Source organism: Mchenga conophoros, linkage group LG5, assembly GCF_057382185.1.
Source record: "Mchenga conophoros isolate Kocher_MC1m ecotype Shallow Benthic linkage group LG5, M_conophoros_male_GT1.1, whole genome shotgun sequence".
Taxonomy (NCBI): domain Eukaryota; kingdom Metazoa; phylum Chordata; class Actinopteri; order Cichliformes; family Cichlidae; genus Mchenga; species Mchenga conophoros.
In genome coordinates this window covers 35,300,907-35,318,688 of record NC_140530.1, presented here as the reverse complement: position 1 = coordinate 35,318,688, position 17,782 = coordinate 35,300,907, and the positions used below count along the sequence as shown (strand labels likewise).

Below are 17,782 nucleotides of genomic sequence, written 5' to 3'. Positions count from 1 at the left end.
TGTTAACTTTGCTTATTTATTGAACAGGCTGATGGAGTTATGGTCCGAATTTAGAATCAGTTTGGTGAAGAGTTGATGCTCTGGCTGGAAGTGACTTGCCGGCTTTCCCCTTGGTGAACCTGTTAGACACACAGCACCAACTTACTGTAGTGCAGATGTAGAGGTAAATAAAACCAAATCCCAGAAAATCAGTTCTGTTAATCTTAATGTACCATTTTCAGTGGGAGAAACATTTCACCGCTCATATGACGTCTTCAGCCTACATTTTCAGACTCTGGGATTTCCTTACTCGGATTATTGAACATGCATCAAGAACTGTTTTCTTCAGAAAATGGACATATAGATAAAATAAAATAAACATATATTTTAATGGTAGCAACAACCAGAGTTAAAATGATGCTGTTAGAACTCACTCAGGTGAGCAGACAAAGCATATCCCAAAAGGCCATTGCAGGGACCCGTGTTTGAGTCAAGCATTTACAGAAATATAAAGAATGCTAACTATTTTTTTTTTATTGGAAGGTTGCCGGTTCGAGCCCCGCCTCCGACAGGCTCGGTTGTTGTGTCCTTGGGCAAGGCACTTCACCCGTTGCCTACTGGTGGTGGTCAGAGGGCCTGGTGGCGCCAGTGTCCGGCAGCCTCGCCTCTGTTCCCAGGGCAGCTGTGGCTACAATGTAGCTGCCATCACGAGTGTGTGAATGGGTGGATGACTGAATGTAGTGTAAAGCTATACAAATACAGGCCATTTACCATTTTGTTAACCTTTGATGTCCAGTTTCTATGTGTGTTAAAGTTGTAATTTTACTTTAAATCTGATTGTGTGAGTTTTAGTTTATTTTGCCTCCCCGTGTTTCCTTATTGTTAACTTTCTGTCTTTGTGGAAGTGGTTTCCTGTTTTTATTTTGGTAGTCATTTTTCTCTCGTGTCTTCTATTTTAGTTTTTATTGTGTGCCATTTCCCTAATTAATTTCAGCTGTATCTAGTTTCCAAGTTGTCTCCGCTTCCATTGTTGCCTATTGTGTCTTTCCAGATTGAGCTGGTTAGTGTTCTTGTGCAGAATGTCTGTGAACTTGATCATGTTTACCTTTCATTAGTTTGATTTCTGCTGTTTGCTTTATGTTTTGGACAAATTAATGCCTCTTGAATCTTCCATTTGTTTCCTCTTCCTGCGACACACCCTTTCATTAATTGCCTTGAATATATTATAACTACTGTGTCATAATGTATTAGTTAGCATTACCAGAAAAGATTTACATGGACTGTAATTATATTTCCCAAACATGTCTAGTTTCCGTGTCAGTTCTACAGTAGAGAAAGATGTTGCACAAACGAACACACTGATGCACAAAAGCAGCATTTCATTCTGAAAACAGATTTAATTTACAAAGAGTCAGTGACAGTTTTACAGTGCACATGACACAAGATCACCACTGAAGGTTCGCAGAACCTCGATGAAAAATATCAACAACAGTGCTGAGAATTACACTTAGAAGACAGCTTTAATAGGAAGAAATAAATGTTACAGTTACATATATGTACTACGTGTCATGACATCTCAGACTGCACTTTCTGGCAGAAGAAACTGTCTGTGTGTGTTGAACCCTCAGACTGTGCAGTATATGTATTGACCTGATTACTGAAACAGAGACAGCACCATATGGATCAACTGGCCAAGACACTCAAAACCACCTCTGAGGCCTAATCCCTGCTGGCTAAGATTATTGGTCTGGTATCACATCAAAAACTGAGTGAAAATAATGTTTTTTTCCTTTAATATTAAGTTAAGAATATCAGATTGTCCTTGCATATCAGTGGTCCCTTAATAATAATAACAATAAAAAAACACGAATCAATAGTGGGCAGTGTCGTCTGTGACCTGAGGGAGTTTGTGAAGGAAGCTATAGTTTGATTTGAACTGTTATGGTTCTGCTTGAAATGAAAAATACTGAAACTGTTTATTATGGTACAATAGAATAAATAATGTAGATTAAATATGACCTCACTGGTTTGTAGTTTAAGTACAAGAGCTGTAGCAATGTTTACACAATCAGCTGTTATGGTGACATTTATCTGCGCAGAATAATGAAAATCATGCGATGGGATATTACAGTAAATGAGTCTTATTGCTGCTGTTTGATGACAAATATGTACAATGTTCTGTACATTTAGCCTGTTCAGTTTGTTGTACCTTTCACAGATTATGGGTCCTATATCTGTTACAGCCCTGTAATGCATTCGCCTGCATATATACAGTATATAACACAGTCGGTTAATTCACAAAGCTCTGGGATTAAAGAAGCCCATTTTGCATCTTTAAGCTTGTGGCGAACATACTTTACATAATGTCTGAGTACCAGATGGCTGTCAGTTAGTCAGTACTTGGGGTTGGCTGTGCCATCTTTACCCCCTCCTCTCTCTGCATAGCAGCCCACGAGGACTTTGGTTGACTCAACATTTGCCATGTCTACATAGCAGAGAACTAAAGAGAGTGCTTCCAACATGACAGCAACCACAGCATTTCTGATTACGAGGGACAGATCTCAAAGTTTAATGTACAAAGTTTGAACTAGTCATGCACCGTATTGCTGTTATGCTTTTAAAGCAAGACAAAAAAATATATATACTGGAAACCCATTCTGAATGTGGCAGTGCTTTCTCCTGTGTGGCATTCGCTCCCTGAGCAAAGGTGAACAAGACGAGTTCATGTAGTCATGAGTTTCCAGGTTGTTACAGCCGTTTTGGAAATAAAAGGGAAGCTGAGGACTCTATAGTGGCAGTGCGTTCAGTAACAGCTGTTTGTAGCATCATTTATAAAAACAGTAACCATGCAATTCAACAGTTGGTGTTGCTATTTATAGGTGCAAAGAAGTGTGTCCTGTAGAGCAGAAGTGGAAAAAGTCTGCATTAAAAAGATTTAAATTGATAGTGACATTCTGAGAATGGTGTACCGTCTTTTAGGAGAACATGAAAATCCAGTCATACATGCACACGTGTGAAGGAGTTTGAATAATACAAAAGTTGCAGCATAAACCCTAAAAAAGTCTCATTCTTTCTCAGATGCATCGCAGCATACACTCACACGGACACATCAAGCGAGGTCTGGGTTTTTGGATTGTCAGACGAAATGTTGCCCTGATAATCTCTCAGTCGCAGGAGAAACACGATGTGGGTGTGAATTTAGCGGTTCATTTTTGGAAGTTAACTGTGTCCAAGCCTCTCGTTCATTCACGCTCCTTTATCACAGCCAAAATCCTACAGCACCTGTCACACGCTCAATCTGGCGTCACTGGCAGTCTGTTGGCCAGAGACTCGCTGTCAGACCCACACAGCTGTGTTGTAGTCAAACAAGGGCTGCATTTTCTCCAGACCAGTCTCTGGCTGCCTTCTGTCTAAATAAATCCCTGCAAATGGCTGCTGGTAAAACTGGTGCAAGTGTTGGTGGTGGTTCCTCTCTGTCTCTGGAAGATGCATACATGTGCTGCTTTTGCCCTGCTGTCCATTCGCCCAGAACGGCAGGTAAAAGCTGCCTTTTGAACTTTTGGGAAGCAATTTCTTCGGCCTTTTATAGAGGTCACCCTCTGGAAGCTCAGGAGCCACCCAGCCTGGCCTCTCCTTGAGCAGCTTGTCCCGGTCAGGCCGGACGCTTCGCAGGAACTTCTTGAAGATGTTTGTGGTGAATGAGAACTTTTTGCAGATCTCCTGTGAGCGGCTGAGGCGTAGAGGGTGAGCTGGGGTGTCTGGTCTTTCTGTCCCACCATCCATTCTCTCCTCTCTCCTCTTTGCCCTTTCTTCTTCTTCTCCTTCCTCCTTGTCCACCTCAGGCAGGTCTAGCCAGTTGCCCACAAGGTCTGCAAATACATTGTCCCCCAGAACTAATGGTTGACGGTTGCGACAGCGGCTCATGAGCGAAGAAGTCCAGTCACTGGCGTCATCTGTGCTGTCTTGGGAGTAGTCGCTATCTAAGGAAGGACCCTCTCTTGAGAGACTGTACAGGATTCCAGGCAGGTCCACTATCTGTGCACGACGGGGACGGGGATGGCTAGGGTAGGCCTCTGGTGGAGGATTTCCCACAACTGGTCCACAGAAGTCCACTTGAGGGGCAGTATATCCTGACCACCTTCTCGGTATAGACTCCAGGTCAGTTTCACTTCTTGCATTTCTTGCATTTCTTGAGCTCCGTGCACTTCTTTGACTTCTTTCACTCTCGCTCTCTAGGCTGGATGACGAGGAGGATGAGGTTTCCAGACTGCTTCTGTTTTCTGATAGACTAGTCGAGTTTCTGCTTTCCAAAGACTGCCTTGAACTCGGCATGTGATTCGGGCTGGGCTCCTCAGACATGGTTTCTCTGATACAGCGGCTCTGATCCTCTCCTGAAGCTGATGCTGCTGCAGCTGGTGGTTCAGCAGCAGCAGTTGAAGCCGTGTGGGGCATTCCCCGGTTAATAGGCCGCCCTGAAATGTCAAGATTTTCTAGTGCCGTCTGGACCTGAAGGAGCTTGAGTTCCTGAAGGGCTCCCATCATTGAATTCATCTGAGCATGGAGGCCATCTCCAGCTTCTTTCATGGATAACTGCAGAAAGACAGAGAGAAAAATAAAGATAAAGGATTGATAGCGGTATTCACATTTACATTTGTGTTTCACACACACAGACAAAAAAATCTCATTGCACAAGAGCAACTGACAACAGTCATTCATTCCAGCAAATATTAACAGTTATTATCCCTGGTAAAAAATTTGCTAAATTCAACATGGATCTATCTACTGCGATGACCCCCTTATGAATAATGGAGCAGGCTAAAGAAACTTATTAAAAAGATAAGTTATTGTACTAAGCCTGTTTTTTATCTCTTCACTTGTGGGTTTTAGGGTATGTTTAATTATGTGGTCATGTGACCTAGTTTTGGATGACAGGCTGGGGTCCCATATGGCCAGCGTATGAGCGAGAATCCAACTAGTGACAGCTGTAGAACACACTTGCTTTCATTTTAAAAAAAAAACATCTATAATTTCCTTTTTACTTCCTTTCATTTGATTTATCATATCTGCTTTCTCCTCTGAGCCCATTGTATTCGTGTGTTCTACTCTCTGTGCAGCAGTAATCATCCTCTCTGCTTTTAACCTCCTCCGCCTCTCTTCCTGTTCTCATCTGTTTGAAAGCCTGCGTCATGTGACCTGGACTAACTGTCTTCTCCTGAAGGCAGCCACACAACCCAGAGCCAGCATCCTAACCCGTGTCTTAACTTCCAGCCTTGAATCACTGCATGCCCTCTGAATAACTGTCTTAGATATTATAGGTTTCTCTGCTATGATTTCATAACATGCTACTGATTGATGAATGAAAAATAAAGCATCTGTGAAAAGACACGAGGAAGCATGCAAGGAATTTTGAAAAATTAGTTCACGGGAAATTTTGGTGAAAATCTTGCAGAGCACACCTTCAGATGAACATGACTACACTTCCATAGAAGATGCTCTTAGTCAACCAACAAAAACAAATACCTTTAAACTAAACTTTAAGCCTTCAAATAAAATAAATTGCTACTATGAGAATAAACAGGCAGCTGTAATAAAAACCTACACCTTACCTTAAAATAAAATTTTAAAAAAGCAGCAGGTTTTGATCCTCCTGGCTGCACCTCAGTCAGCCCGTCACTGTCTCTCACCTTTCAAATGGATCAGTCTGACTGCCTCTATATGTATCCCCCTCCAATGGAGGGACACCACTGGGAGTGACAGCCAATCACCACTGCCCATCTAGACTATAATCCCCAAATACAATGTGTGTGTGTGAGGGGGTGGATGGGGGGACTCACTCAGGCGGAAACGGAATAACAATGAAAGGAGCGAGAGGGGTGGTGAGAGTCAGCCATATGAGCAGAGATGGAAAGGGTGGGGGCAAACAGGGGGGAATCCTTTGCCATATGTTTAGATGTCGAAGAGAAAACTGTTGATGGATTTAATTATGAATGACACCATTAGAACATAAGAAGGGGATGCAGAGGGCAGGAGGTTGGATGTAGGTGCAACAAAATTAGGCTGCGATACTTAGATCTCCAGGGAACAGTGATTATGCTGATCCTGGGTGGGAAAAGTTGCTGCATAGTGCAGTTGGCATTACAGCATCGTAATCAAAGCTTCTTATTACTGTGTGAGAAGGGATATGAGTTTTTTTTTAATGTGGGAAAATTGACAAATGTGACAAATTCTTAGACAACATTTTGATTTAAAAAGTAAAACACAAGGCATAAAAATGTGTGAAATGTATGGAAAAGTCAGAATTGCTAGCTCAAAATATGCTAAAGTTAGTCCTCACTTTGTTAGTCCACTACTTCATCCCAGAATGTGACATCAATTCCTGGCCATTCCTCTGGCACCATGTTTACATTTAGAGAAATGTCTCAGCAACTATTGGATTGATTGTCATTAAATCTGGCACATCATTTACTTCACAGGATGAAGTTAATTACTTGCAGAGCTACCAACATGTCAAATTTTTAATATGTCCTGATTTTATAACCAACCATGCCACGCTGTTCACATCAGCCTCAGCCTTATAGAGTATGTTCACTGTTAATTAAAAGCTTCAGAAAACGTTTTGAATGCGATTAACATTTAAACCTACTGAACATCAGCATGTTGTCACGGAGAGCCTGTCCGCATGCCCCATTTAGCTTAGACACCACTGTGTCCAAGTGCAGCATCTTGGAGTTCCAGTGACCGTGCAGACCCTTAAAGGAAGTTCATGGTTTCTGCATGTCTGTAAATGTCTGCAACACAGGAATTTTGCTGTCTGCTCAAGCAGAAAGGGAGCAAGTTCACCAAAAGTGCATGTGCTAGACATTTTTCATGCACAGAATAAATACAGGGCAGCATGGTGGCATGGGGGTCAGCACTGTTGCCTAACAGTAAGAGGGAGCTGGGTTCGAATCTACCATCTGGCTGGGCCCTTTGTGTCTCCACGAGTTCTCTCCGAGCCCTCCAGTAATTTTAAATTAGACCTATGTGTGAATGTGAGTCTGAGTTAAGCCTGCGACAGATTGGCGACCTGTCCAGGGTGTACCCCACCTCTATAATCAGAAGAAAATGAATGGATGGATTATAAATATGACAACATCTGCTCTGCTTTCATTTAGCACTTGCACAACTTCAATAATGAATTTACAAAATTTAACCATATCAAAACATTTTTGGAGAAACAGAGTCACACAGATGCAGTGATTTAATTATTGCAAACTATTCTGCATATTATGTTCTTAAATTATTAATGAATATATAAAATAGACCAACTTTCCTTTTCTTTCTTTTCTAATATAGAAAAGAAAGAAAATAATATTTCTATATATATAATATATAGAAATATTAGCTCACAGTGTCATAAAGTTTAAAGAGCAAAAAAAAAATCTCTTCATTGAAACACTGGTTTATTACATGTTTGTCATTCATCCAATTTGGACTGTCTACATACACTTGAAGCACAGTGACCTGGCTTTGACACCAATACACTATCCTTTACCATCAGCAGTAAATCTCTGCATTAAAACACTTGGCTTATCACGACATATGGCTGAGTAGATGCACGCGGGCGTGAATAACCTCTAAGATCAGATAATAGGCCTATCAATGCACATGCGGGGATGACAGGCCTCTGAGCTTCCCGCTGGCTCGCTAAATTAGGAAGTGAAGGTACATGTAATTAGCACAATAAGGTTGTCTCTTGTCTTTGTGCCTTTCACATATGGCTGACTTCATTAGCTGTAATTGTCTGCGTCCTGGGAAAGGCTGGGAAAGGGTGCATAATTACGGTTTACTTTCTTACACAAGAAAAGTCAACAAGACTTGAGGCAAAAGGGGAGTTATGTATTTATCATTGCATTTTTGGAGCCTTCAGTAAAGTTTATCCCAGGATCAGGATTGCTTTAATGTATTAAATTTGCTATCATCTTCTAGGTATGCAGACTCAAAGAGCTGCACCTGTTTACACACGCTAACCTCAAACACTGCAGTTTAACATTCACGTGCAACTTTTCCATTATCCCTAAAATGCAGACACTCCCCACAGTTATTTAAAAACACAGTGTTGTTTACTGGCATTTCTATTCTAAGGCGATATTAATAATTCATACTATGCTCTGGGGAACAAACAGGGGAACAGCAGTAAGCCAAACCCTATTATTCTACCTTTAACATGCCAACTAACTCCAGGCACTCCGCTGCCATTTCAAAGCTGAACTTTGTGGCCCAAATATGTCAGCCTTTTCATCCCTCATCCGATATCTTACTCAGAATGCCAAAAGTGACTTAAAAATGTTGTCCTGCGGCGGTTTCTTGTTTAGACACAGATGTTACGGAAATCCTAAGATGTCTCACTTTTACAATGTGTGAATCAGCCCAGGGCCTGGCAGACCTGAGAGGACCTACACGCGCACCTTAAGGGTTTAAGGACAAAAACGGAGATGAGAAATAATGTCTGTCTAATCTAATTTAACAAGAGAACTGGGATGAAATTGGCGCTGCAGGGAATTGTTGTACTGCCCAGAAACACTTTAATCATTAATGCAGTCTTGTGAAGTTTGGTTAAATCTTCTTTTTTCCCTTTATTTAATCGAGAGAGTATGCATTTCTTTGAGAATGTGAAAAATTTGAAAAAAATAAGACAAACATTTAATCCCCCCCAAAACCCCCTAAACCCTCTACTTTCTCTTCTGGCTGCAGTGATGTTAGCCAAGGAGACATAATTGCCAATCAAGGGCTGAATGCTTCAGAGTTTAAGAACAAAGGCTGGCAGCCTTCATCTAATACTGAATAGAGGCTTATTAAAAAGTGGTGGGCTATTTAATTAAGAGCTTTAAAAAAAGTTTATAGGTGATTCTTTATTTCAGAGCCACATGTCAGATCTTTCTAACTGTGAAGACGCTTCTAGAAAACCATTCAATATACATGCAAGTGAATTAAATACCACAAAGTATAAATAAATCAGTGCTCCTGCTCTGCTGTCTGTCAAGATCAAGTTCTGCCTTGATCATGGTTTCGGTATTACCTCATGTCAGTTATGAAGGGAAAAATAATGCGCTGTGCAAACACACTGAGCTCACACATCCACGCAAGTCCAGACTTGCCTCAGTAGAACGAAGTCAGTGTACTTTTTTAGAGCATGGATGCTGTGTTCAGATTATTAGGAGGAAAATAAACCCAAACAAGTAATCAAAAACAAACCAGTGCTCTATTCTGCCTACAAAATGCAGGCCATTCACTGTTGTTGTTTGTTAGTAGCTGAAGGGGGGAGGCCAAGGTTATCAGACCCAAAAGGTCTTCCTGTTTGGAAGGCGCTGACCAGCAGCAGCATCTATAGTGTGTACTCCCCTTCCTCCACCTCCACCCCTAATTAAATATGAATGGTGATCTGTGTGGGTCAAGGACAGGAATGGGTTCTCTGTCTGGGGGATACACACAAGGTCTCTGTGGATGGCCCCGAGGTCACGATAAAGAGGGTAATAAATCTGCGCAGCATTTAGTGAAAGAAATAAATTACTATGCACATGGCAATGAATGCCTCTTTGACAAAAAAAAGGTTATATGGTGACTCTGTTTGGCCCGTATGTCCTCCGGGTCGCATTCAGGAGACGAAGAAGTGTGAATGATAAACATAAAAGCCTTCTTGTACTTTAATTTTAGAAGATGTTCTCATTTTTAGGAAAATGTTTTGCTTCTCCTCCCTACTCAGATAATAGAGCTGTCTCTTTATGGTTTAGCAAAACTATCTGCAACACTTAGGGGTAAATGAAAATGGGGAACTAGGTGAACCACAACTTTTAAAATGAACCAGTCGAGAGCAAATATAACTGTTTGTAGGTCCTGCTGGCCAACAAAGACTCCCTGATGACCTTTTCAGAAAAAGGGAGGTGGTTTAATAGCTTGTTTCCTGCTTGAGCTCATTTATGCTGCCGTGGGAGATGTAGGATGATTAGGATCCATATCATCATCTTTGGCAGATGATATTTGGAGACGGTCTGGGACCCAATCTGTTGTTGTCCTGGCGGGAACTCCTCACTGGAAGCAATAATCGTCACGTAGAAGCTCGATAGCACAGGAGTTGACGTCAGCGCCTCGTGTGGGGGCAGTGAAAGTGCTCATCCAATTCTCAGCCCCCCTCTAAGATCAAAAGGAGCGCTAAATCACACAAGCATTTCCTAAAGAAAATAAATGTGGTTGCTGATGCTGGGTTTTTTTTCTGTGTGCATCATCTAGTACATTTTTCAACTGATAGTGAATGGCTGTGCAAAGCCTTTAATGCAGTGTTTTTTTTAAGCCATTTAAAAATGTGCAGCTTATTTACAGTTTTTCAATTTGGAATTTGAAACATTTTGGATATTTATACTTGTACTGTATTGGATTGCTAAGTCATAAATGTCGTTTTGATTTAAAGGAATTCATCTTCAGTATTTTTTATATTGTATTTTCATTTTTAAAATACTGGAAATGCTTATAATGACCGACTTCTGTAATATGAAAGTGGATCTAGAGAATTCTCCAAAAGTTGATTCTGTTCATCTGGACGTAGCGTATCCAAGTCACTTGGATGAGTGACGAAATGTTTCTCCCACAAAACGCTACGTCCAGATGAACAGAATCAACTTTTGGAGATTTACTTACCTGGATTATTGAGCATGCATCAAGAAGATCTAGAGAAGTATATCTTAAATCTTGTTTTTAGCTTTTGACCACTTTTGACCCAAAACCCTTGGATAAACTTACTCTACTGAATGACTGTCAGTGTTACTGGCTAGACAGTAAACACAGAAAGGCTAATTACTGCTGAGGGGAAGGTCAAATCCCTCAGGAGATGGTAAAGATCAAAACAGAGCTGAAAGATGAGCGAATGTATTGGAGTTACTTTTATCTGGAGGTCAGAGAAAAACATAATCTTAAATTCTAATATTGAGGTGTCAGCTGTTGTTAAGATGAACAGCTGTTTGATAATAGATGTTTCAATTTGTGGTTTGTTCTGAACCCTCAGTGCTGTATATATGTTATTTTTAAAAAGAACAAATTTATAAATATAACTTCAACAGTGTCAGACAAGATGTAATGCAAAGGTCAGAGCATAGAGAATACCGATCTATACCTCACACGTTGTTTCCAGTGAACGTATAAGGTAAGGAGGTCAGGACTTGATCTTACACTAACAGGATTGCACGTGTGGTCACAACAGCAGCATTAACTTAACTTGTTCACTCTGCATCCAAGAAAAAAAAAGGCCAAAATAAATCTGATATCTTGGGCAGTGATTTCATTTTCCATTCTGTGAACCATGAAAAAGCCGGTTACGTGTGCAGAGTCATAATGATAAACAGGCTTTGTTAAAGGTTTGTAGCTCAGTCTCAAACACAATGATCACCCACGCAAACCCCACAGCTGCCACCAAGAGTTGGTCCAATTTTAGCCGAGGGGAAGGAAGGGCAGTTTGGAGAACGGGAGCCACAGGGGGAGCCACAAAACAAACGGGCTTAAAGTTAAGCCACAACCCTGCTTTGTGTACAGCTTTCAGCTCCAACGCCCAAAAGGTAACAAAGAACTTTCCAGAAGACACAACAGGCTTGGCACTCAGGTGCACTTCTCTCAGATTTCATGACTTCATGGTTGCTGGCTTTGGTGTTGAATTCCAAGGTGACAGTCATGTTTGAAATTCGCCTCAGGTGTGAAAGAGAAAAAGGGGGCACGCTGCATGTGAAGTCGGCTTCAGCGGCGATGATATGAAACGCTCTGATTTATGTTTTAGTGTCTGACGCTGCTAACCAGGTGTGAACCCTACATTTAGACAATGTGAGTCAAAGACGTGTCACCGTTTGCATTTTCAACATCAAGTAGGCAGGAAGAGCTTATGTTTTCTTTGTCATGACTGTCTGTTTGCTGCACCAATCATGAGTCATGCATAGGCTTGAAATGATTTCATTGTTGTCATTACTGTCTATCCTCAGGATTTCAGAGGACTCGTGTATTTCTTTTAAAGAATAAAGTTAAACGACTGTTTTCAGTTTGAGTCACACAGGAAGACAGATGGTGCTATATACCTGACTGTCAGGTTTGATATTTAATGGATTTGTTGTGATGGACATGGTCAGCAGTTGAAGAAATTAGACCCCAAGCTTTTCAAGTTTGAGGGTCAAACTTTCAAGTGTGACCTGTCTGTACTTCCCACAAGGACCCACACCCTCAACCGCTGACACAGTGCCCACACTTTCATATCACACTCCTGTTGTAGAGCTGACAGGACATCAGGGTTTGGGTTTCAGTGTGTCTAACGTGAAACACTGAAGTCATGCTGGCATTCACGTGACTTTCGTATAGCCTTTGAATGCCACATTCAGGCTTCTTTGTTGCTATAGACACAAACAAACTCAACTATGTAGATTTTCTTGTTTCATTGTAACTTTTTAGTCAGGAGTATTAGAATATATCAGGTAAAGGTTTAAGGGACTATACTATTATTTTTGCTCCTTCCATTCAGTTGCCCTTGTGTGTAACGTTCACTGCATGCCATTTTTCAAGACATGCACAATCAGCTTAAGCTCTTACATGCATTTTTCTACCAGCTTGTGCCTATTTTCATTCATATCTATAAAATATGACATACAGCTAGCAGACATTTAAAACTTAGCCTGGTTCCAGCCCTCATACAACTGACATTTGAGCTCCTTACCAACTTTTTTCTTCCAATTCCAGATGGAAAGTAAGAAAAAAAAAGTAAAACGCACACAAAAGGCTGATACTGCTAAACACAACCCAACACAGAGAAAGAGAAATGGCATATTTCTTTGACTTATGTGATAAAAGTAAACTCTGCTCTGACTGGACATAATGTTGGCAAGATGGAAAAGTTACTCCCTGCTGAATGGTTGGGATAAAATCTAAACTTCTCCCAACAGAAAATAGATACCATAAACACAGAGGCTATAATTAAGTGAAAGCGATATCTGGTTTGATTGGAAAGCTACATTTCTGTGCTGTTTTTGAGAAAATAGTCTTATAATGCAGTTATATCAGTCTGCACTCATTGCGTTGCAAACAAATGACAAATGTGAATACGAACTTGATGTTGATTGTGATGGATTGTGTAGCTCGAGTTCTGTTGCTTTTATGCTGCATGGAAATGAATGAAAACACAGCAGGAAAAAACAAAACATCATGCAAAATGGTTTTTGGAATGATTTAAGGTCATGCTGTTTGTAGTAAGTGTTCCAAAACATGCGTAACTGGTATGGTCCAAAATTGCTGACTTCAAAGCCACAAATTCGCAAGAGATGTCCAGGAGCCGCTTGACTCGGCATCACAGCTGTAAGTCGACTGTTAGATGTTTGTGATCTCTGTGTTGCTGATAGAGCCGGTTTTACCGCTCTCCACTGAACACTGGATGAAAATCAGTCACAGTAGAAAGGAAAGTGACAACCTTGGCATAGACACCCCTTATTTCTGAACAACAGATTGCATCCCACATGGTCTTGAGAGCAGGGGGAGACTGCCTCAGCTTTTTAACTGGCATCTGCTCCCCGTTCTCCTGTTTGATCCTCGGCATGGCATGACACTTTTTCTATTATGTTACCAAACTGCGATGTGGCAGCCCTAACACAACATGTCCTTCTGGCATCAACGTCAACTCCCCTTAAATCTCAAGTGCCACTTCACAGACGTGTGGCTAATTTGGAGCAGCAAGTCATGAAGTCACAGAGCAGATTAAGCTGCAAAACATGCAGCCACGCAAGGCCTTTCTGCAGGCCAGTGGCTGGACAAAAAGGGGGGGGGGGGGGGGGGGGGAAATCAGTCGCTGCTTTGAAGATGATTCCAAATGAAATCTGTGCCAGTTAAGGCTCCTCAGAAAATGGGTCTACAGTGTGTCACTGCCAGATGATTTTGGGCACGAGGGTGAAGCTTACAGATTTTGTTTTTACATTTCAAAGAAGAGGAAAGAAATGGCAGACTAAATGTACTCACATCAAACATGGTAGATGAGAGGAGACATGAAAATATTAAATAACGGAGTCTAACAAATTCATTTAGAGCATGGAAACGTGATGAAACTCAATGTGACTGCCAATTTCACTCACTCCCCTGTGAGAGCTGGAGCTCCGAACAGTCTGTTGCAACACATGATTAAATTTACTACAAGGCACCAAGAATAGTGTGAACCTTAAATCGCTTTCTTTCAAGAATCCATAACCCAGCGCAGAGTATTTATGACAAGAAAAAACCGTCTTGAGCTCATTAAGCTTAAAACATCTGTCCCAGATGCGTGGACAGAGAGGAGGGAAATGTACACATGCCTCTGGTGTGCTCAGAGCTTTAAGCCCACACAGATTAATGCGATTTAAAAAGACACACATGCACCCTCAGCTGAAAACTAGACTCCAGAATATTAGACTTGGAAATGTAGAAATGTTTCAGGACACATAGGGCGCAATAAAGCGACATTTCTAAATTTAAAATGTGAAAATTGTTAAATATTTAATGTAAAACGCGTATAAGCGGTAAAAGTGCTCAAAATACACACGAATAAAGTAAAACAGCGGTCCAGGGTAACAACACAAGAAGATACAACGGAACCTACCAGCTCTTGCTTCAGTCGCCTCAGACACGCATCCATGTTTTTGCTTTCTTGTTTGGCGAGCCGCTGTTCCATTTTTCTTTCTTTCTTTCTTTTTTCTTGAAAGACAGGAATTCAGCTGAACCGCTTCGCCAGTCCCTGCTCGAACATGACTATTGACGCTTTAAGAAGAGCAGAAAACAATTGGCAATTGAAGATGCGCAGATCCTGCCGAGGAATGCGCGCGCGGCTCAAAATGACGCGAATCTCGTGGTTTAAATCCTGATGACGAAAATCTGTTTACTCCAAAAAAATTAATAAATAATACAAAAATGATAATGAGCTCCTTCATGTGGCTGCACCAACAGACTGGGTCCGTGTTTCTCTCTTTCAGTGGCCCCTGCTTGGCTGCTGTCAGTGTCGTGTGTGTTGCTCAGTCTGTTTTTCCCCCTGCTGCTATTTTCTCATTCAAGAGGAGCGCTTACGTTGGCCATCCAATTTCCTCCAATGAGCGAGCCTCCCAGGGCCTCTCAAGCCAGGATAAAACGCGGATCCATCATTTACTATGCGCGAGCAGAACTGTCCACAGCAGCTCAAAAGAGAGACCGACCATCTGGAAATATCCAAATAAAGGCTGAAAGATAAGATAGTTGGGTTTGCTGAAAGAGCGCATTTTCCATAAAACAGACAAATATATTCAGCAGTCCCTGTTGCATTACACTGGACTGAAAGAGGATGTGTTTAAGAGAAACCATACGCGTCCATAGGAACAGTTTCCTGGCCACCTTCGCTGCGCAGAGAGGAAACACCTGAGCTGTGGGCTTTTGTTACAAGACACGGGTATGATTAGAATAAGGGAAGGAAGTATTGCACATACAAAGAAGCAAATGGAAGTTGCTGTAAACATTCCCTGCCTCGCAGAATAGATTGGATTCATCTGAAAGTTTGCACATGCAGCTCGTGTTCAATTTGCAATCTAGAGATGCCAAGAAAACTTGATGAGGTCTCCTTTACTTCAAAATGATTTACTTTATATGACAATTACTATACCAAAGAAAGCAAAAGGAAGAAACTTTAGGTAAATTACATTAACAATAAAAAATACGATTATTTATAATCAGGAAGAATTACGTAAAATCCCAAGAGGATGCTAAATGATGCATGGTGTCACCAGCTGTCATTAATTTTATTTTAATTCAGTATTTCCCCCTGTGTGATTTAGAGAAATACTTTCAAACAACTTCCCCCAATGAATAAATAAATAACAATTAGAGAGATACTCCGTGATTTTCAGTTTGCGTGGTTATAATGAGCCAGAATTGAAAGAAAATCACCAGTCACCCGTTTTGTTTTCTGCCAGGGATGAGCTTTGCCTGACATTCAGGAAACTTTGTGCCCCCTGACCTGCTTTCGGTCATGTTGAAGGTTCAGTGTCTTGCATGATGTTGGTGATGCTTCCCAGATGGATGCAGAGAGAAAGGGGAGGAAGCAGCTCTATCTCAGATTCCAAAAGCAATGAAACTCGGAAAATAAATAAATCATCTGAGTCTGACTCAACATCTGAGAGAAGAGCTTTAACTGACTTGTATGTTTTATTCTCATATTCTTTATAAACATTCAGTGTCTGGAAATGATAACAGAGTCTTCTTCTGTGTTTTACAGCAGATTTATTACTCTGTGTCTGTTCAGTGTCATTTTGACAGCAGATTTAGACCTGCATTGATTTTTCAATTAATAATAACAATAAAGAGCAACCTATTCCAGATACAGGATGTGATCCTCACCGCCCTCACTCTAATCTGGAGGGAGTGTTGAGAAACAGTGTTGAATCCAGTTTCTGTGAGATTACTAAAAGCCTCTTTGTGATTTCACAAACATCTATGTCTCCTTCTGACTGACATAATGCAAAATATTGTCTAGACAGTCCTGATGACTAACTTTCAAAACACTCTATTGATCTAAAAGTGAACACACGATTGTCCTAACAACACTTTCTAATTCAGTTCAATTAAATTTTATTTTACTATGCCAAATCACAACAACAGTCCCCTCAAGGTGCTATATATTGTAAGGTAGACCCTACAATAACACATACAGAGAAAAACCCAACAATCCCCTATGAGCTCTGGTGACAGTGGGGAGGAAAAACTCCCTTTTAACAGGAAGAAACCTCCGGCAGAACTGGGGTCAGGGAGGGGCGGGGCCATCTGCTATGGGAGAGAGAAGGAAGACAGGATAAAAGACGCTGTGGAAGAGAGACAGAGATTAATAACAAGTAATGATTCAATGCAGAGAGGTCTATTGACACATAGTGAGTGAGAAAGGTGACTGAATAAGAAAAACTCAATGCATCATGAGAATCCCCCAGCATTCTACACCTATTGCGGCATAACTAAGGGAAGATTCAGGATCACCTGATCCAGCCTTAACTATGTGCTTTAGCAAAAAGGAAAGTTTTAAGCCAAATCTTAAAAGTAGAGATAGTGTCTGTCTCCCGAATTCAAATTGGAAGCTGGTTCCACAGAAGAGGGGCCTGAAAATTGAAGGCTCTCCCTCCCATTCTACTTTTAAATACTCCAAGAACAACAAGTAAGTCTGCAGAACAAGAGCGAAGTGCTCTAATGGGGTGATATGTTACTAAGGTCACTAAGATAAGATGGGGCCTGATTATTTAAGACCTTGTATTTAAGGAACAGGGTATTGAATTCAAGTCTGGGTTTAACAGGAGAAGCCAATATAGGAGAAATATGGTCTCTCTTTCTAGTCCCAGTCAGTACTCTTGCTCCAGCATTTTGGATTAACTGAAGGCTTTTCAGGATCCTGATAATGACGAATTACAGTAGACCAGCCTAGAAGTAATAAATGCATGAACTAGTTTTTCAGCATCACTCTGGGACAGGATTTTTCAAATTTTAGAGATAAATTTTGCCCAAATGGAAGAAAGCAGTCATCCATATTTGTTTAATATGTGCATTGAGGGACTTTCTAAGCTTGTAATTGTTTGGCTTTGCTGTGTATTTAACATGAGCTGATAAGAGTACCAGTTTCAGGCATGTGTACAAACTTTAAATGGTAAATGGCCTGTATTTGTATAGCACTTTACTAGTCCCTAAGGACCCCAAAGCGCTTTACACATTCAGTCATCCACCCATTGGTGATGGCAGCTACATTGTAGCCACAGCCACCCTGGGGCGCACTGACAGAGGC

At 41.1% G+C, this 17,782-nt stretch overlaps 1 protein-coding gene across 2 annotated transcripts; it reads right to left on the bottom strand.

The window, feature by feature from the left end:
* Positions 1 to 1,356: 1,356 nt before the first annotated feature.
* On the bottom strand, positions 1,357 to 15,129 carry inka2 (inka box actin regulator 2). 2 transcript variants are annotated; one of them, XM_085275111.1, is made up of 2 exons: positions 14,600 to 15,129; positions 1,357 to 4,569 (listed from the first exon to the last, which is right to left on the bottom strand). In XM_085275111.1, the coding sequence occupies exons 1-2, from the start codon at positions 14,669 to 14,671 to the stop codon at positions 3,316 to 3,318; spliced, it is 1,326 nt and encodes a 441-aa protein (XP_085131237.1). In that variant the 5' UTR covers positions 14,672 to 15,129; the 3' UTR covers positions 1,357 to 3,315. The 2 variants fall into 2 exon arrangements, with proteins under 2 accessions (XP_085131237.1, XP_085131238.1); XM_085275112.1 differs by lacking the exon at positions 14,600 to 15,129 and adding an exon at positions 5,586 to 5,786.
* Between the last annotated feature and the right edge of the window lie 2,653 nt (positions 15,130 to 17,782).

Bases quoted from the DNA above. Each gene is read 5' to 3' on its own strand.
- inka2 (XM_085275111.1), bottom strand. From the start codon at position 14,671: ATGGAACAGCGGCTCGCCAAACAAGAAAGCAAAAACATGGATGCGTGT. The intron at 4,570-14,599 runs GTAGGTTCCGTT...GTCTTTCTGCAG, and splicing joins GGCGACTGAAGCAAGAGCTG to TTATCCATGAAAGAAGCTGG.